This window comes from Cervus elaphus, chromosome 20, assembly GCF_910594005.1.
Source record: "Cervus elaphus chromosome 20, mCerEla1.1, whole genome shotgun sequence".
NCBI classification, from domain to species: Eukaryota; Metazoa; Chordata; class Mammalia; order Artiodactyla; family Cervidae; genus Cervus; species Cervus elaphus.
In genome coordinates this window covers 101,575,389-101,597,064 of record NC_057834.1, presented here as the reverse complement: position 1 = coordinate 101,597,064, position 21,676 = coordinate 101,575,389, and the positions used below count along the sequence as shown (strand labels likewise).

The 21,676-nt window shown below is 41.9% G+C and overlaps 2 protein-coding genes across 8 annotated transcripts in view; both read left to right on the top strand.

The window, feature by feature from the left end:
* RAVER2 (ribonucleoprotein, PTB binding 2) overlaps nucleotides 1-21,676 on the top strand; it is a 139,826-nt gene that overhangs the window by 24,191 nt on the left and 93,959 nt on the right. For all 7 annotated transcript variants that reach the window (XM_043878825.1, XM_043878821.1, XM_043878824.1 and 4 more), the window contains exon 2: nucleotides 3,675-3,741. In XM_043878825.1, coding sequence (XP_043734760.1) covers nucleotides 3,675-3,741 — 67 coding nt within the window. The remainder of the gene's footprint in view (nucleotides 1-3,674; nucleotides 3,742-21,676) is intronic.
* On the top strand, nucleotides 15,210-16,989 carry LOC122678220 (solute carrier family 35 member E1-like). The gene has a single exon (XM_043878828.1). The coding sequence runs from the start codon at nucleotides 15,627-15,629 to the stop codon at nucleotides 16,089-16,091; it is 465 nt and encodes a 154-aa protein (XP_043734763.1). The 5' UTR covers nucleotides 15,210-15,626; the 3' UTR covers nucleotides 16,092-16,989.

Genomic DNA, 21,676 nt, shown 5'->3' with positions numbered 1-21,676 from the left:
ATTCTGAAATCACAGAATGGAATATTAATCAGTAGTGAATAAATACACAGTAGCCATGTGGATCATGAGTGAATTTTAAAAACATAATATTGAGTATAAAATGCAAGGCACAGAAGATTAAAATAGCATAATACCATTTTTATTAAAGTTCAGAAACAAACCAACAGAATATATTGTTAGGGAATGCAAACCTATGTGAGGACCCTAGCTATGGGGGATGGGCCAGTGAAGGAAGGCATAGTGGGTTAGAACAGTGTTGCCAGTGTTCTACTCTTTTAAGTTTTGTGTTGAACTCCTGTGTGCTTATTTCATTATAATGCCTCATATTATATGTTACAGATAATCCTTTTGTATTATCAAATCATTTTACATTTTATAAGAACATAAATAAAACTATTGGGTTGACCAAAAAGTTCATTTGGGTCCCATCTTATGGAAAAACACAGATGAACTTTTTGGCCAACCCAATATTTTTTTCATTCCAAAAAAAGTGAAATTTTAAAGAAGAGTGTTTTAATCTATGAAAGTTATTTTTATAATCTATCTATCTATATATATAGCTGATTTAAAGTCTATGAAGGGCTTAGAAGACAGTATGATTCACATTTAATACTAAGGCTGGCTTTCAATCAGGAAGAGGTCCAGATGAGCTGAAACAATGGTTGTTTAACTTTTGGGGGTTTATTGATTGACTGCTTTGAGCTGAAAGTTATTGAACCTCTTCCCAGAAAACATTTCATATGTGGAAAACTTTTCAGTTCCAGGGAGTGATGGTGAATCTGGTCTGGAAATAGGTTACTAAAGCTGTCTAACAGTTAGCAATTTTGATGAGCTCATCTTACTGTAAGAAATGTATAGCTGATATTGCTAGTCAGAGGACAAAGAGTCTTCATCAAAGGTGTGACTTCATTCATTAAAGTTAGTTTGTAAATTCATAGACGTGTCATAAAGCTAGATGAGAATAGGGAGACATGACCTTAGTACTTTCCGTTTTGTGTGATGGGTATCATAGTCGGATTTTGGCAAGTGGTTGTCAGGACTCTCTTTCAGGTTTTAATTTTTTAATTTGGCCAGCTTGCCAAGGCTCAAATTGAGGAGTGACCTACTTTTTCCTGGGTCAGAGCAACCAGGGCATGGGGAAAAATAATTCTTTCTTCCTTTGCAGGAAGTTTTGTAAACTTTCTCAGTTGGCAAAGTCTCCTATTCCACATCTGGTACATGGGAAAGCTGTGCTTAGAAATATGGGTATTTTAAAAATAAAATTTCCAACTTGCAAAAATGCATCCTTGAAAACATAAGATCTCTCTCAGGTGGTTCTCTCAGCTAAATGAGTGATACAACATGTCATTGTTTATGGATACTTGATAAAGTGAAGAGCGGTGTCATGTTTTCTTTGTCTGGCATTTGACAGCTGTTAACTAGTGAAATGAGAGATTAGAGTTTGTGCCACTGAAAGCATACACTTGATGTCTTCAAACAAAACTGTGTCACCTTCTATATAAAGTATTCAACTAGCCTATTGGCAAGATGTGTAGGGTATGCTTTTGAGAGAGTTACCTTTTCTTAGCTTCTTATGCTGTTTTCTAAGTCCAATAAGATGTTGATACTTACAAGATAAAAAATTATCATAGCTATATATAAACTATATATTGATTGTATTACTATATAATTCATCAAACAGTGTTTTACACAACTGGTAAGTATATATATTTTAAAATATTGACTAATAAAGAATACTAAATTATCAACTTTACCTTTCTTATCTTTCTTATATAAAAGATGATTGTCTTGTTTTCACCCAGCTTGTTTTATACTTTGCCTGTTTTGTCAGTTTCCCCACCCCCTTGCATTGGGTTGAAAGAGAAAGTGTTTCTCAGTTTGAAACTATCCTCTTACTTATTTTTCATTTCCATATGATCCCTTATTAAGGCACTAGAAGTATTGGTCTTTTAACTATCTGTGGCAGTGTACTATTTTTAGTTAATCCTAGAAGGAATAAGTCAGTACAGCATAGAGGTTAAGAGTGTAGTTCCCTGGAACCTAACCAGTTGGTGAATCTACACTCAGAAAATAACTGAGTGTAAGACCTTGGCAAGTTGCTTGAATTTTCTCTACTCTGTGGTTTCCTGTGTTTTTAATAAAAGGGTGACTTCAATGCTCTGGTACCTAGTAAAAACTGAGTGAATGTTAACTATAAAAATATCAGTAATAAGAATTATTATTCTTGAATTAATTATTGATAGATTGCAGACTTAACATCCTAGCACTTATGTCTGTTTTAACATCCTAGCACTTATGTCTGTTTAGTGTATTTGTTTGTAATACAGAACAGGTTGGCTCTACCACTCTCTATCTGGGTCTAAATGTCCAGTAATGTGATAGTTCAATTCCTTTAAAAAATAATAATGGTATCTGTTGTATATTATGAGTAAAATTTTCAAGGCCTAAGATCAAATGAATGACAAATTATATTCACTTTAATGTTTAGGTGAGTGCCTAGTATATTCAAAGCAATATCAGTAATATATAGATAAAATATAGTTCTTGTACTCAAGTAGTATCAATTTAATAGAAGGGATTAGAGAAATAGAAACAAAATATAGTGTATTTTCCCAGGTGGATTGAAGTTATGATATCAGAATTTAAGAATTCAGAATGGACTAGTAATACAAGCTGAACAAACCAGAAAACCAGTTTAGGCATCTTGGGGAACTGAGGGGAAAGAAATTGGGCTGCATACTGTAATTTGAGGGTTATTGCTTCATACCCAGGGATCTCTAGGTTAGGTTTTAATTTATATTTATTTCTTCTTCATATTGGTATTACCACCTATGGATGTGTGTTTGTGTAATTGCTCAGTCGTGTCTCTTTGTGACCCCATGGACTGTAGCCCACTAGGGGGATTCTCCAGGCAAGAATACTGAAGTGGTTTGTCATGCCCTCCTCCAGCGGATCTTCCCAACCCAGTGATTGAACCCAGGTCTCCCACATTGCAGGTGGATACTTTACCATCTGAGCCACTCGGGAAGCCCAAGAATACTGGAGTGTGTAGCTTATCCCTTCTCCAGGGGACCTTCCTGACTCAGGATTTGAACCAGGGTCTCCTGCATTGCAGGCAGATTCCTGAGCTACCAGGGAAACCCTCTACAAGTGTAATACTTGTTAAAAACTCAGTTTGTAGTACCCAAGTAGAAATGTTTAACATTTCTGTAAGAGAGGCATAAAGTATGACCAGTGTTAGCATAGAGGTGATGTACTATGGGAAAGAATTAGGAAAAAATCTTCATAGAAGAATATTTGAGCTGGGATTTCAAAGGATACATGTGATTCCAGGTGAATTTGGGATCTGTAGTAGTTGTTTGTCCCATGGAAGTTCAAAGTGTCGGCATAAATTCAGAATGAAGATTGTACATGGTATACTCTTGAGAGAGGAGGAGTTCATCGGAGCAGGAATGTGGGCATATGTAGGAGTTTGTTGGGAGATATATTTGAAGAGGTAAGTTGGTGCCAGATCTGGTGGGCCTTGACTGCCTTTAATTTAAATGAGTGATTTTGAACCACAGAGGACTCTTTTACATGGGGAACGGTGATGGTAGTGGTGGTGGGCTAATACAGATGGATTATCCACCAACCGCACCTGTGTGTTCATTGAGTTCATGTTTTGTCTCTTTCAGGAAGTTCATGATTTATTACAAGACTATGAATTAAAATATTGTTATGTGGACAGAAATAAGCGAACAGGTAAGATTTCTGTTCTAAGCATCTGATTTTATTTTAATTCTGCATGTTGTCATTATAGAGCAAAAAAGCCAAGTGTCTTTTTATTCTTAAACTAATCTCTGAATTTCTTAAACATTAAATCATATACACATTACATAATTTATTTTCTGAAGGTAATATAAGTATTCTAAATTTTAGTCACATAAATTAATGCAGCTTTAGGGAGCGCATTCTACCACATGGACACTGGTGCTGTCAAGAACCACTTTAGAATCCTACATCTAGGTTATTAGTGTCTGACCTGGCCCTGCCCACCAGCCTGTCTGAACCACTGCTGGGATGCATCAGGCCAAGCAACTAACAGGGTAGGAATACAGCCCCCCTAATCAATAGGCAGGTTGCCTTAAGACCCCTTGAGCCCACAGGGGTCACACTAGGCCCTGTCCACCAGAGCAGCTAGGACCCAGTTCTACATACCACTAGCCCTGGGACCCCTGGGTCCCTGCAGCCAGCCACCAGTGGGCAGGACCCCCTTGGGCTCTGACCCAGCCCACCGGTGGGCTAGCTGTAGCCTCTCAACCAACCTTACTCACCAGTGGGCAGACACCATTCCCAAGCCCACCACAGCCCCATAGCCTGCCATGGCAGGACCTAGCCCATCACCAGCAGTCCAGCATCAGCTCTGAGACATCTTGGACCCCTCAACCAGGTTCCCCAGAATCTAGCCCCACCTACCAGGAAGTCAACACAAGCTATAGGACCCTTAGGACTCTAGAGCCAATTGTATTGGGAACCAGCCCCACACGCCAATGGACTAAAACCAGCTCAAGGATACTCAGGGCCCTTCAATTGAAGATCCTTGGACATGACTCCATCCACTAGTGAGCCATTACTAGCTCTGGGACCCCTTGGGCCCTGTAGCCAGAGACCCCAGGACACAACTCTGTCTACCAGTTGGCCAGCACAAACCCCAGAACCCAGCTTTACCTACTGGTGGGCCAGCACCAGTCCTGGGAGTCTCTGGATCCCAATCCTGCCCACCAGCAGGCAGGCCTACATCAGCCTCAGGGCCACCACATCCCTGCAGCCAGTTCTGTCAGAATTTAACCAAGACACAGCAGGACGATATCAGCTCCAGGACCCCTCATGTCCTGGCTCTGCACACCACCAAGCCAGTATCAGTTCTGGACACCTTGTGCCCCTTAGCATCCAGAATCCAGCACCATCCACCAGTGGGTTGACACCAGATTTGGAACTCCCAGGGCACTGCAGCTGACAAACCTGGTGGGGGGAGGGGGCGGTGCCTAGCTTGGTCTGCTGATGAGCTGGCACCAGCCCTGGGACACCCTGGGTCCCAGCTCCGCCCATCAGCAGGCCAACACCAGCTCTTGGACTGCTTAGCCAGTTGCCCCAGAATCCAGGCAGTGGAACAGCACCAGCTTTGGGATACCCCAGAACCTACAGCCAGCCATGTCAGGAAGCAGCCTCTCCACCAGCAGCCCAAAACTAAATCAGGAACCCTAGTCCTGCAACCACCCCTTTCCCAGAATTCATCTTTGCCCATGAGAGAGCCAGCACTGGCTCCTCAGCTTGTGACATGGTCCCACCAACCAACGTCAGCAGCTTCTTCACAATGCAGGGCCTGGCAACCGGCTGGACCAGGCAGCCACACCTACCAGACTTCCTGCAGTGGTCAGCCTGCCACACAGAAGGACCCGTGCAGCTCACATGGGGGGCACCCCTAGGGTGTATAGCTCTGGCGGCCAGACAGGAGTGCACTGTCGGCACACACAGGACATCTCCTACAAAAGGCCATTCCTCTAAGCCAGGGTGTAACCAACCTCCCAGATATGTAGAAAAAGAAACAGCAAAGTAGACAAAACAAGGCGCCAAAAGAGCATGTTCCAAAAGAACAAGCGAGAATAAAACTCCAGAAGAGCTATGTGAAGTGGAGATAGGCAGTCTACTTGAGAAATAGTCAAGGTAGTGATTGTGAAGATGATCAGAGAACTTGGGAGAAGATAGGTTATACAGGGTTAAGAAGTTAGATGTTTTTAACAAAGGATCAGAAAATTTAAAAAAGAACCAAACAGAGATAAAGAATGCAGTAACTGAAATAAAGAATAGCAGGATGGTGGATTCTTTCTACTACACCAGAAGGGATCAAAAGTAGATTAAATGATAAGAGGAATGAATCAGTGAGCTGGAAGACATGAGTAGAAATTACTGATGCTTAACAGAAAAAAGAATAAAAAGAAATGAGGATGGTTCAAAAGACCTCAGAGACAACATCAGGCCCACTAACATTATAGAGATCCCAGAAGGAGAAGAGAGAGAGGCAAAGAACATGTTTGAAGACATAATAACTGAAAAGCTTCCCTAACCTGAGAAAGAAAACAAGCATTCAGATACAGGAGGCACAGAGAGTCTCAAACAGGATCAATCCAAAGAGGACCAAAGCAAGACACTTTGTGATTAAAATGGCAAAAAATAAAGATAAAGACAGTATAAAAAGCAGCAAGGGAAAAGTAGTAAGTTATATACAAGGAAACGCCTGTCAGGCAATCAGCTGACTTTTCCGCAGAAACTATGCAGGCAAGAAGGGAGTGGCACAATATATTTAGTGATGAGAGGGCAGAACCTACAGCCAAGAATACTATACCAAGAAAGACTTTCATTCAGATTTGATGGGGAGATTGAAAGCTTTACGGGCTTCCCTTGTGGCTCCGCTAGTAAAGAATCTGTCTACAATGCGGGAGACCTGGGTTTGGAAAATCCCTGGAGGAGGGAAAGGCTATCCACTCCAGTATTCTGGCCTGGAGAATTCCATGGACTATGCAGTGTGCTGTGTAGTCCATGGGGCCACAGAGAGTTGGACACGACTGAGAAACTTTCACTTTCACTTTGAAAGTTTTACACACAAGTAGCATCCAAAGCACCAGTTTGGATGGGTTCACAGGTATTTTCTATTAAATGTTTGGAGAAGAGTTAACATGTATCCTTCTCAAACTACTCAAAAGAATTACAAAGGAATGGATACTTCTGAACTCATTCTACAAGGCCAGCATCACCCTGATAACAAAACCAAAGAAACCACAAAAATTGAAAAGTACAAGACAGTATGACTGATGAATGTGGATGTAAAAATCCTCAACAAAATATCAGCAAACTGAAATCAGCAATACATTGAAAAGACCATATGCCATGAGCAAGCAGGGCTTATTTTGGGAATGCAAGCATAGTTCAAAATCTGCAAATTGATCAATATGATAAATCATATTAACAAATTGAAGAATAAAAATCATGACCATCTAAATATGCAGAAAAAGCTTTTGAAAAAATTCCACATTCATTTATGGTTAAAGCTCTCAGCAAAGTGGCTGTAGAGAGAACAAACCTCAAATAATAAAGACCATCTGATAAGCCATAGCTAACATCATGTTTAGTGGTGAAAAGCTGAAAGCATTTCCTCTAAGATCAAGACCAAGGCAAGGATGCCTACTATTGCCACTTTTATCCAACATGGTATTAGAAGTCCTAGCCACAGCAGTCAGACAATAAAAAGAAGAAAAACCCAAATTAGAAAGGGAGAAATAAAACAGATGACATATGTTATACATAGAGATTTCTAAAGATGCCACCAAAAACTCATCAATGAATTTGATACAGTCTCTTCAAGAAATGCTACTCAGAAAACTGGACAGCTCTTATAAAAGAATGAAATTACAACATTTTCTCATACCATATACAAAATTAAACTCAAAATGGATTAAAAATCTAAATGTAGGACTGGAAACCATAAGATCCTAGAAGACAACATAGGCAGAACATTTTTTGATATAAATCCTGTAGCAGTACTTTTTTTGGCTATCCCTCCTAAAACAAAGGAAGCAAATGCAAAAATAAGCAAATGGGACCTTACTAAACTTAAAAGCTTTTGCGTAGAGGAGGGAACCACTGATAAAATGAAAAGACAACCTACCGAATGGGAGAAATATTTGTAAATGGTATGACTGATAGGTGGTTAATATTCAAAATATATGAACAGCTCATACAACTCTATCAAAAAAAACTAAACAATCTGATTAAAATGGGCAGAAGACCTGCATAGACATTTTTCCAAGGGAGACATATAGGTGGCCAAGAGGCACATGGAAAGATGCTTAGCATTGCTAATCATCAGAGGACTACAAATCAAAACTACAATGAAATATCACCTCACACTTGTCAATATGACTATTATTTAAAAAAAAAAAAAACCCAAAAAACAAATGTCAGAAATATGATGAAAAGGCATTCTCATTACAATGTTGGGGATTTGGATTTACACCAATGTAAATTGATGCAGTCTCTGGAAAACAGTGTGGAGGTTCCTCATAAAACTAAAAATTGAACTATCATATGATTAGGAACTCCACTCCTGGCCAAATAAAGTGAAAACACTAATTCAAAAAGATACATGCCACCCCAGTGTTCATATCAATGCTATTTACAGTAGCCAAGTACGAGGCAACCTAAGCATCCATCAACAGATGAATGGATAAAGAGGTGGTATATATATATACATACACACACACACACATACATACATGTATACACACACACAATGCAGTACCATTCAGTCATAAAAAATGAATGAAATTTTGCCTTTTGCAGCAACATGGATAGACCTGCAGGGTCTTGTGCTTAGTGAAATAAGTCAGAGAAAGATAAATACTGTATGTTATCAGTTATATGTGGAATCTAAAAATAAAACAAATGAATATGACAAAGCAGAAACAGACTCACAGATACTGAGAACAAACTAGTGGTTACCAGTGTGGAGAGGAAACAGGGAAGGGCAAGATAAGCGTAGAGGATTAAGAGGTACAAACTATTACACTTAAAATAAGCTATAAAGATACATTGTACAGCACAGGGAAGTAGCCAATATTTTATAATAATTTAAATGGAATATAATCTGTGAACATTTGAATCACTGACATACACCTAAAATGATATAATATTGTAAATCAACTATACCTCAATAAAAAGTTAGGCAAAAATGGAATTTGCATAGGTTTTTATTTTTTTATTTTTATTTTTTTTCCCTGGAGACCATCATTTATTTTTGGTAAATGCCATCCGAGAATATAGACAGTGTCATTCCCGCAGAACAGTCTACAGCATGAAAAGTCCTGAAAACACGGTGACATAAAGAGTTCACAATTTTCAGATTCTTCAATAATTTAATGTTCTCTGCCCTAAGGCTGTTAGACCTTAAGGGATCCAGGTCTGGTTATGTCCCAGTGATAACACAGAACCTGCTGTACGATGCGTGCTAAATACACAGCAAAATTCAGAAACTCCAGGTGCTTCTTCATTTGAACCTGTTTGGCTTCTCTCCTTTGTAACAGGGGTTTGATTTTCCCAAATAATGAATGACTTAAAATAAGGTGCTTAAAAATTCCACACTGAGTCTCAAGATAGTGAACAAACACTATTTAAAAATGCCCTCTGAGCCTCAGTATCCCCCCTTCAGTAATATGAAGGGATTGGGTTTGAGTTAGTTTTGCAGGCCACACCATGGATGGGTGAACTAAATTTGCTGTTACAAACCCCAGCAGGGAGGAGGGTGAAGGAACCCAAATGCAAATGTGGATGTGAAAGGAGGAGTAGTGGCTGAGCCAGGGCAGCAAGTGGCTGGAAAACCGACCTTCATGAGGTCAACGTCCGCTCTGAACTTTCAAGTCTCAAAAGTATGTCTTTGTCTTCTGATCTGATCGAATATGACTGTCTCATTCCAGTGTATGTACTCACTGTAGATTTATGTACAGAACTAAATATCCGTTTATTCATTTATAAACTGTAATGAAACCAGTCAGGTATTTCCCCTCACCAGCAGATCTTGCTTTGGAAAAACAAATACACAAATTTCAGAAACCTCAGAAATTTCATTAAACCTGCAGAAAAGCATAATTCATTTTGGAGTTCAATTTTATGTTCAAGGAATCAGTTCCTATCATAAAGACAATTACTGTAATCTCTTTGCCATGCAAAATTATCCCCATTTATTGTGGACCAACTGCAGGTCCAACTACTGCTTCAGATGAAGGCACTCGGCAAGTTCACAAATAATATCCTTGAGGACAGCCCCTTCCTGTTGCGCACAGCGTAGTCTCAGAACTTGGGGCCAAAGTAAGTAAAAAGCAAGCCAACATCAAATGGTTCTCCTGAGGCCACTGGTACTAAAACTCAAGCCAGAAGGCGACCTCATGACCTCTCCAGGAGCTGCCCATCCATGAGCAACAAAATGCAACCTCTATGTACAAAGTTCCAACTATCAAAAACAAACAGGAGTTGAGCATAAGCTACAGTTGGCACTTCCTCTCGGAGCAGAGAACCATCTCACATGTCAGAAGGTAAAAGGTAACCTGAGGTCCCATCTGCTGATCAAACCAAGTGCCTGTTCAAGAGGGTAGGCGCAGGGCAGAGGAAGAAGGCAGCCAGCAGTCAAGGGAGGGTCCCCTCTGAGGCCACAATCTCTTGTGATGCCAGGTTTGCTATTGAGTTGTATGAGTTCTTTATGTATTATGGATATTAGCTCCTTATCAGATATAATTTGCAAATATTTTCTCCTGTTAAGTAGGTGGTGGTGGTGCTGTGCTAGTCTCTCAGTCATGTCCAGCTCTTTGCGACACCACAGACTGTAGCATGCCAGACTTCCCTGGCTTTCATCATCTCTCAGAGTTTGCTCAAACTCATGTCCACTGAGTCAGTGATGCTATCCAACCATCTCATCCTCTGTTGCCCCCTTTTTCCCCGGCCCTCAATCTTTCCCAGCATCAGGGTCTTCTCCAATGAGTTGGCTCTTCACATCAGGTGGCCAAAGTATTAGAGCTTCAGCTTCATTCATCAGTTCTTCCAATGAATATTCAGGGTTGATTTCCTTTAGATTCAGTAGTGTGGACAATGTTAATTCTTCCAGTCCATGACCACGGAATACCTTCTGTTTATTTGTGAATTCTTCAGTATCTTTCATAAGTGTCTTAATAATTTTATTAAGTGATCTTTTTTTGATCTTTTTTCTTTCAGCAAAGAAGGAAAAGATATTGCCCCATGGTCTTCTCATTTGTATTATTTCCAATAAATATGCAGTCATATTTATCTTCTTCCATCTAAACATAATATGTCCTTGGTGGGGGGAGCTGTTTTTAAGATTTTCCCTTTATCACTAATTACAAGTAAGTTGATTACAAATGTACCTTATTGTAGTTTTTTCATGTTTTGTGCTTGAGGTTGGTTAAGCTTTGGGGATCTCTGGGTTCAGGCCAAATCTGGAAATTTTTCAGCTAGTAATTCTTTAAATGTTTTTTTCTGTACTACTTTCTCTCTCATACAGAGACTGCATTACTTCAAAATTAGGGCTTTGAAGTTGGCCCATAGTTCACGGACAGTTCATGTTTTATAGTTCTTTTTTCCTGTTTCACTTTGGCTGTTTCCATGTATTCACATTTACTGATCTGTTCCTCTGCAATGTCTATTCTGTGAATCCCATCTACCCATCCTGTTTTTCATCCCAGAAATTGTAGTTTTCATTTCTAAAAGTATATTTAACATCTTCCATCCTCTACTTAATATGTTAAATTTTTACTATAAATTCTTGTACATATGAAACACAGTTAAAAACTGTTTTAATTCATCTATTTCAATTCCAGATCAGTTTTGATTGATTTCTCATTATGGGCTATACTTCTCTGCTTCTTTGCCATATCTGGTCATTTTTAATTGGATACCAGACACTAAATTTTTACCGTGCTGGGTACTGGATGTTTTGTATTCAAACAAATATTCTTAAGGTGTTTCTCTAGGTCATAGTTAAGTTATCAGGAATGAGCTTGATCCTTAATGGTCTCACTTTTAAACTTTTAGCATTGTTAATATAGAGTTAATTTTCTCCACTTGAAACAAAACATCTTTGAATATTCCTTCTGATCAACCATGAATCATGATGTCTATCATCCTAGCTGGTAGAAACAGCACCATTCCTGGCTAAAAGTGAGCTGTAAAGCCTTTGTCAAGATTTTTAACATTGAAGTTGAACATAACTTACAAACCCAGTAATTCACATGTGGAGAAACCACTGCAATGTGTATCAGAAGAAAGGAAAAGCATACTCATTGCAGTGTTTTTTGAAATGCTGGAAAAGTTAAAGCTTCCTAAATGCCTATCAGTAATGAACAGATTTATCAGTGGTGATAAATTCACAGGACAGAATAATATGTAGTAGTTTAAATCAATGACCTAAAGCTATATGTACAACGCCATATCTGGTCATTTAGTTGCTAAATGAAAAATATAGGAGAATACCATTTATGTTGTTTAAAAAACACCAAGTATTCAATACAACACTGTTAACTTTACATATAGTAGAATTTCAGGCATTTAGTTGGGATGCTTTGACAAGAAACCACTTCACAGTTTCAAAGACTTAACAAAATAAAAGGGTTTCTCCTCTTTGTTCATCATGCAGATCCCACACTGAAAGGAAGAAAGGAAGGAGGCTTTGCTCATTATAGCCACTCTGGGACTATGTTTAAAGAGGACATACAACCTTCCTCAATCACTTTAGCAAGTTGTGGGGTGAGCAGTGAATCACATGCTAGCTCTGAAATCTTCTACCTGGAGGGGATACATGTCACTTTCACAGCACTTCATTCATCGAAAGCCAAATCACACGTCCACTGCTAACTTCAAAGAGAGATGGGGAAGCACTATTTACCCTGTGATTGGAATAAAAAGAATCTGTGAACAACTCTAATAACTACCATAATGGAATGGCACAGATGGAAAGTGTGCACCAAATTCGATAGTACTTGCCCTTTGGCAAGGAGGGATGGAGGGAATGGAGTCAGAGAGGTAAAAACTTGATTTCATTTTTAACTGTAGTGTTCTTTTCTATATTTCTTTTATAAGTCAGAAAAAATAGATGCAGAATTTCTTATCATACTATCAGAGGTAATTCACTTAATAGTACTACATTACAGCTCTAGCATCTATATAATATTTTAATGACCAAAATACTTCAAAGTCTTTTTAAATTGAAGTATAATCAACACATAACATTAGTTTCAAGTATCTAATATAATAGGGTTCCCCCATGGCTCAAAGGTAAAGAATCCATCTGCAATGAAGGAGCTGTGGGGTCAAATCCTGGGTCAGGAAGATCCCCTGGGGCAAGGCACAGCAACCCCCTCCAGTATTCTTGCCTGGAGAATCCCATGGACAGAGGAGCCTGGTGGGCTACAGCCCACAGGGTTGCAAAGAGTCTCCTGCATCTCCTGCATTGCAAGCAGGGACTCCGGCATTGCATCAGGGGAGCCCCAATGCAGGGGACACAGGTTCAATCCCTGCTTGGGGAATTAAGATCCCACATGCTTTGGGGCAACTAAGCACTAGGATCTCATGCACTGCAACTAGAGAAGACTCCATGTGCTGTAACTAGAGAAAGCCCACACACTGCAGTGAAGACCCAGTGCAGCCAGAAAAAAAAACCAAAAACCTGCTAATTTGGGAGTCAGTATCACTATGCCAAAGCTTTTGACCGTGTGGATTACAATAAACGGTAGAAAATTCTGAAAGAGATGGGAATACAAGACCACCTGACCTGCTTCTTGAGAAACCTGTATGCAGGTCAGGAAGCAACAGTTAGAACTGGACATGGACAACAGACTTGTTCCAAATAGGAAAAGAAGTACGTCAAGGCTGTATATTGTCACCCTGCTTATTTAACCTATATGCAGAGTACATCAAGAGAATCACTGGGCTGGATGAAGCACAAGCTGGAATCAAGATTGCCAGGAGAAATATCAATAACCTCAGATATGCAGATGACACCACCCTTATGGCAGAAAGTGAAGAGGAACTGAAAAGCCTCTTGATGAATGTGAAAGAGGAGAGTGAAAAAGTTGGCTTAAAGCTCAGCATTCAAGAAACGAAGATCATGGCATCTGGTCCCATCACTTCATGGGAAACAGATGGGGAGACAGTGGAAACAGTGTCAGACTTTATATTTTGGGGCTCCAAAATCATTGCAGATGGTGACTGCAGCCATGAAATTAAAAGACGCTTACTCCTTGGAAGGAAAATTATGACCAACCTAGGTAGCATATTAAAAAGCAGAGACATTACTTTGCCAACAAAGGTCCATCTAGTCAAGGCTATGGTTTTTCCAGTGGTCATGTATGGATGTGAGAGTTGGACTGTGAAGAAAGCTGAGCACCGGGAAATTGATACTTTTGAACTGTGGTGTTGGAGAAGACTCTTGAGAGTCCCTTGGACTGCAAGGAGATCCAACCAGTCCATCCTGAAAGAGATCAGTCCTGGGTGTTCATTGGAAGGACTGATGCTGAAGCTGAAACTCCAGTACTTTGGCCACCTCATGTGAAGAGTTGACTCACTGGAAAAGACCCTGATGCTGGGAGGGATTGGGGGCAGGAGGAGAAGGGGATGACAGAGGATGAGATGGCTGGATGGCATCACCAACTCGATGGACATGCGTTTGAGTAAACTCCGGGAGTTGGTGATGGACAGGGAGGCCTGGCTGCTGCAATTCACGGAGTCGCAAAGAGTCGGATACGACTGAGCAACTGAACTGAACTGAACTGATCATGACTTAGTGACTAAACACCCCCCGCACCCAACACACACGAGATAGTTATATCATCCTTCAGACATTAGTATCACAATTTAATGACTAAACACCACACACACACACACACAATGGTTATATCATCCTTCAGACTTTTCCTTACTTTTTTGTTATCTCAAAGAGATGTTTTTAAATATTTACATCATATGTACACAGAGAAAATAATCTAGCTTAGGCTTTTAATCTCAGATATAAAACATGCAGAAAAATTAAACAATTTTCCCAATTTGTATAACTAAAGGTCAAATTACATAGTCTATTCACTAAGTCCAATAATATATTATTAAAAATGAACAATACTAAGCAAATTCAAAACATTCATTCAAGCAATATAATTCAAGCAATACTAAGCAAATATAGCATTCATTAAAATGTTATAACACCAGGACATTCATTATAGAACTTCATAAAGCTTCATAAGCTTCATAAAGCTCTGGCAATATTATATATATATATTTTAAAAACCTATGCAAATTCCGGGCGGGGGCGGCGGTGGGAGTGGGCGCCGGCCCGGGGGTCGGGCGCCGGCGGCGGTGGCGGAGGGGCGCGCGCGGGCGCGCGGGTGACAGCGTTGTGCCTGCTGTGGTGCGCCCCGAGCGCGGGCGGCAATGTGGTCAACAAGGTGATCCTGAGCGCCTTCCCATTCCCCGTGACCGTGCCGCTGTGCCACATCCTGGCGCTGTGCGCGGGACTCCCGCCTCTGCTCCGCGCCTGGCGCGTGCCCCCGGCGCCGCCCGTCTCGGGCCCTGGCCCGGTACGCATCAGTCGTCCGGCCCGCTGCTACCGGCCCTGGCCCGGTACGCATCAGTCGTCCGGCCCGCTGCTACCGCCGCGCTTCTACCCGCGCTACGTGCTGCCGCTCGCCTTTGGCAAGTACTTCGCATCAGTGTCCGCGCACGTCAGTATACGGAAGGTGCCCGTGTCCTACGTGCACACCGTCAAGGCCACCATGCCCATCTGCGTGGTCCTCCTGTCCCGGATCATCATGAAGGAGAAACAGAGCACCAAGGTGTACCTGTCACTCATCCCCATCATTAGCGGCGTCCTGCTGGCCACCGTCACCGAGCTGTCCTTCGACATGTAGGGGCTTGTCAGCGCCCTTGCTGCCACACTGTGCTTCTCGCTTCAGAATATTTTCTCCAAAAAGGTATTAAGAGATTCAAGGATCCACCATCTCCGGCTGCTGAACATCTTGGGCTGCCATGCCGTCTTTTTTATGATCCCCACGTGGGTCCTGGTAGATCTCTCGGCTTTCCTGGTCAGCAGCGACCTGACCTCTGCGGCCCAGTGGCCTTGGACGCTCCTGCTCCTGGCTGTCAGCGGCTTCTGTAACTTTGCGCAGAATGTCATCGCCTTCAGCATCCTCAACCTCAAAAGCCCTCTGAGCTACTCGGTCGCCAACGCCACCAAGAGGATCATGGTCATCACGGTGTCCCTCATCATGCTGCGGAACCCCGTCACCAGCACCAACGTCCTGGGCATGATGACGGCTATCATCGGAGTCTTTCTGTACAACAAGACCAAGTATGACGCGAACCAGCAAGCCCGGAAGCACCTCCTCCCCGTCACAACAGGGGACCTGAGCAGTAAGGAGCACCCCCGGAGCCCCCTGGAGAAGCCCCACAACGGCACGCTCTCCCCCCCGCACAGCGACTACCAGTACGGCCCAACAACATCTTGACAGATCACTTCCAGTACAGCCGGCCCACCTACCCAAACTCATACACTTTGAACCTATACGACGTGTAGAGCCTCGCGAGCTGGGCAGGACGTTCTGCCAGTCCTCTCCTCCATCCCCGCCCCCAGCAGCATCAGAAACTCCTGACAACCAGTGAATGTACAACCCAGCCAAGGGGGGATGGTGCGGAACCAGCGGAAGACCGTGGGGACCACCACCCCGAGCTCCGGTGTTTCACGCCCTTTCTTCCTGGAGCCTTGTCTTCTGAGGGCGGCGTCACTCTGGAAACCTTGGCTAGGTTTTTACCTTTCTGTGTAGACTTACTTCCCCAAGTCTGTTCTTCAGAGTTCTTATTCTGCTTTCCAGCCAGGACCCTTTCTGGAAAGGACACAGACCTCAGCGGGCGAGATGTGCTTTGCAGGGAGGGTGGCGAGGAAAGGCCCCTAGGGTGGTGCTTTGTGACTGGCCACTGTCAGGCAGGCGCAGGACCGAAGCAGGTGTGGAGCAGAGGAGTGCAAGAATTACGAAAACGTCTCCAGCCACAAAGGTGGACTCAGCTCTGGGTCAGCCCCATGACGATTTGCAATTCTGGCCAACATTCCGCAGTGCAGAGCAATTGCAATTAGCATTGAATCCTTACAGCCTAATTCTCTCACCCGCTAGTCAGAGTTGGTGTGCCAACCGAAAGGGAAGGGTGGCTGCTGATTCCTGACTCTCTTCCTTTGCTGGAGTGGAACGACTCTCCTCTCGGAGCAGCAAGAAGGATCATTCGAAATCATGTTCAGCATTCCAAGCTAAACTACAGTACTCACTCTGTTTTCTCATGAGCCTTCAACACTGTGCTTAACAGGATATCTGGTGAGATGTTGGTTTTATGAGGATCTTACATTTTTCTAGGGCATATTTTGTAGTTGTCTGTTTTTCGCCTTGGTCCCCCACCCCTCATCCCCCTCTTAGGGGATGCAGGATGCATGCAGATTGGCTTATGGTTGGAAGCCCCTTTGGTTTTTAAACGTTTAAAAACAAGAAAGGTTGTTGGCGATGCCTGTCTCGGCATATGTCTGCATCTGGTAGGAAGTAATGAAGTGTTCTGAAGCGCTTTTCTAGTGACCACAACCTCTGAACGTGAGATGAATCAAGAATGTCATCTCCATACTTTTGTGTCACAGAGCTTGGCGCTCTGATTCCGTTAGCTGCTCTAGCGGTGTTTCCATCAGGATCTGAATCACGTCCCAGGGAAGGGGCAAGCACCAGGCTAGGATTTGGTTTGCCAAATCAGTCTTTGGTCAAGAAGTTTGGATTTTAGCAGAATCACATCACCAGGAAGATTATGTGAGCTCCGAGGGTAACCCGTGTGCTGAGGTGCTTTATTTTTTGGGGGCTCCAAAATCACTGCAGATGGTGATTGCAGCCATGAAATTAAAAGATGCTTACTCCTTGGAAGGAAAGTTGTGACCAACCTAGGTAGCATATTAAAAAGCAGAAACATTACTTTGTCAACAAAGGTCCATCTAGTCAAGGCTATGGTTTTTCCAGTAGTCATGTATGGATGAGAGTTGGACTGTAAAGAAAACTGAGCGCCAAAGAATTGATGCTTTTGAACTGCAGTGTTGGAGAAGACTCTCAAGAGTCCCTTGGACTGCAAGGAGATCCAACCAGTCCATCCTAAAGGAGATCAGTCCCGGGTGTTCATTGGAAGGACTGATGTTGAAGCTGAAACTCCAATACTTTGGCCACCTGATGCGAAGAGCTGACTCATTGGAAAAGACCCTGATGCTGGGAAAGATTGAAGGCAGGAGGAGAAGGGGATGACAGAGGATGAGATGGTTGGATGGCATCACCGACTCAATGGACATGAGTTTGAGCAAGTTCTGGGAGTTGGTGATAGACAGGGAGGCCTGGCCTGCTGCAGTTCACGGGGTCTCAAATAGTTGGACACACCTGAGCAACTGAACTGAACATTAGAAAAAGAAGTTTTTGCATGCTTGCCATCAAATTTGTGCCAATAATACTAGTAGAGCAGCCAAGGCAAAGGATAAATAAAAGTGTGACTTTTGAAAGGATTGGGACCAATTGTTGAATCTTAAAATTTTGGTAGGAAAATGGAAACAGAACTAATTTCCAAACGTCTTATACTGTTTTCTCTGAAGAGTGACAACTTCCACTTCCACAGTCAATGTGAAAAAAGTTGGACTTTCTTTAGAGACTTTGTGGCCTTGAAAAGAAATGGAAGAAACTATAGAAGAGAAGCAATGACCTCTTTTCCCTACTGCCTGGACTTTTAAATTTGCTTCATTATGTTATCTAAATTCTACCACAAGATATCTTATTTGGGTTGAGCAAATGCAGATACCTAAGAAAAGGAAAATGAGAATTGTCAGTTTTAAAATGTACTAGTTAATCTATTGCCAAATTCAGACTTAAACTGAAGAAATTAGGCGAAACCACTAGACCATTCAGGTATGACCTAAATCAAATCCCTTATGACTATACAGTGGAAGTGAGAAATAGATTTAAGGGACTAGATCTGATAGAGAGCCTGATAAACTATGGACGAAGATTCGTGACATTATATAGGAGACAGGGATCAAGACCATCCCCATGGAAAAGAAATGCAAAAAGGCAAAATGGTTGTCTGAGGAGGCCTTACAAATAGCTGTGAAAAGAAGAGAAGTGAAAAGCAAAGGAGAAAAGGAAAGATATTCCCATTTGAATGCAGAGTTGGAAAGAATAGCCAGGAGAGGTAAGAAAGCCTTCCTCAGCAATCAATGCAAAGAAATAGAGGAAAACAACAGAATGGGAAAGACTAGAGATCTCTTCAAGAAAATTAGAGATATCAAGGGAATATTTCACGCAAAGATGGGTTCGATAAAGGATAGAAATGGTATGGACCTAAAAGAAGCAGAAGATATTAAGAAGAGGTGGCAAGAATACACAGAAGAACTGTACAAAAAAGATCTTCATGACCCAGATAATCACAATGATGTGATCACTCACCTAGAGCCAGACATCCTGGAATGTGAAGTCAAGTGTCCTTGGAAAGCATCACTATGAACAAAGCTAGTGGAGGTGATGGAATTCCAGTTGAGCTATTTCAAATCCTGAAAGATGATGCTGTGAAAGTGCTGCACTCAATATGCCAGCAAATTTGGAAAACTCAGCAGTGGCCACAGGACTAGAAAAGGTCAGTTTTCATTCCAATCCCTAAGAAAGGCAATCCCAAGGAATGCTCAAACTACCACGCAATTGCACTCATCTCACACGCCAGTAAAGTAATGCTCAAAATTCTCTAAGTCAGGCTTCAGCAATATGTAAACCGTGAACTTCCAGATGTTCAAGCTGGTTTTAGGAGAGGCAGAGGAACCAGAGATCAGATTGCCAATATCTGCTGAATCATCGACAAAGCAAGAGAGTTCCAGAAAAATGTCTATTTCTGCTTTATTGCCTACGCCAAAGCCTTTGACTGTGTGGATCACAATAAACTGTGGAAAATTCTGAAAGAGATGGGAATACCAGACCACCTGACCTGCATCTTGAGAAACCTGTATGCAGGTCAGGAAGCAACAATTAGAACTGGACATGGAACAACAGACTGGTTCCAAATAGGAAAAGGAGTATGTCAAGGCTGTATATTGTCACCCTGTTTATTTAACTTCTATGCAGAATACATCATGAGAAACGCTGGGCTGGAAGAAGCACAAGCTGGAATCAAGATTGCCAGGAGAAATATCAATAACCTCAGATATGCAGATGACACCACCCTTATGGCAGAAAGTGAAGAGGAACTAAAGAGCCTCTTGATGAAAGTGAAAGAGGAGAGTGAAAAAGTTGGCTTAAAGCTTAACATTCAGAAAACGAAGATCAAAAAAAAAGAAAACGAAGATCATTCCATCTGGTCCCATCACTTCATGGGAAGTAGATGGGGAGACAGTGGAAACAGTGTCAGACTTGATTTTTTTGGGCTCCAAAATCACTGCAGATGGTGATTGAAGTCATGAAATTAAAAGACGCTTACTGCTTGGAAGGAAAGTTATGACCAACCTAGATAGCATATTAAAAAGCAGAGACATTACTTTGCCAACGAAGGTCCGTCTAGTCAAAGCTATTGTTTTTCCAGTGGTCATGTATGGATGTGAGAGTTGGACTGTGAAAAAAGCTGAGCGCCGAAAAATTGATGCTTTTGAACTGTGGTGTTGGAGAAGACTCTTGAGAGTCCCTTGGACTACAAGGAGATCCAACCAGTCCATCCTAAAGGAGATCATCCTGGGTGTTCATTGGAAGGACTGATGCTGAAGCTGAAACTCCAGTACTTTGGCCACCTCATGTGAAGAGTTGACTCATTGGAAAAGACCCTGATGCTGGGAGGGATTGGGGGCAGGAGGAGAAGGGGATGACAGAGGATGAGATGGCTGGATGGCATCACAGACTCGATGGACATGGGTTTGAGTGGACTCCGGGAGTTGGTGATGGACAGGGAGGCCTGACGTGCTGCGATTCATGGAGTCACAAAGAGTCGGACACGACTGAGCGACTGAACTGAACTGAGTTAATCTATGCATTTATACATTCATCCATTCAGCTGACACAGAAGCACCACTGTGGACCTGACAGTATGATAACTGATGGAGATATATATTCCATAGCAGTTTAGGGATCTCACAGTTGATTAGAATAGCAGACATCTACACAAATATTATAATACATTGTGATGTCTGCAATAATCCAGTCAATGTTCAAAATACAGAGGGGTAATAGAACAAGGATTAACTAACTGGAAGAGAACATCAGAGAATGCTTCCTGGAGATCATGATACATTAATCCCTGGGCTGAATTTGAAAGCCAACTAAATGATTTGAATGGCTGAAGATATGGGAGAGATCTTGTAGGCAGGGGAGTGACATGTATAGATACTTGAAACAAGGTGATACCTAGGGAACTACAAACAACTCAGTGTTGTTGGAGAATAAAGAAGTGTGGTGGGGAAGCTCAGTTTGACAGTTAATGAGGCTGGCGTTAGATCAAAAGGGCCTGGTAGGGCATGATAACTACGCTGGGTCTTGGCTTCATTTTTGACAGTAAATCATTGCATTTTAGGCAGTAGACAGGCACAATTAAACTTTCATTTTTGAGAGTTCGCTTTATTGTCATTGAAGAAAAAGGATTGAAAAGCTAGAAGAATGAAGGAAAGAGGATGGATCCAAGACCTATTTGGAGGGTAAAATTTGAGGATTCCTTTAAGTGAGAGGTAAAACATATAGGGTCTCTGGTGATTCCTAGGTTTCCCATTTGTGAGTGTGATGCTAGCAGCTAAGACAGAGAATGAAGGAAGCTGAGCCATGTTGAGATTTTACAGAAATGGAGAGGATGAAGATCATGAGTTATGTTTGATCATGTGTGAATCAGCATGTGAATATATACGGAACTAAGGACTAGAAATGTAATTTTGAGAGTTGACAAGAGAATAAGAGGTTTTCTGTAAGCCCCCAGACTAGCCATTTTGCTCTATTAATTTATTTCATAGCCCCCCATACTTCTTTTTGGTAATATCAGACTTGTAACTCTCTGTCTAATCTGTCATCCTCTATTG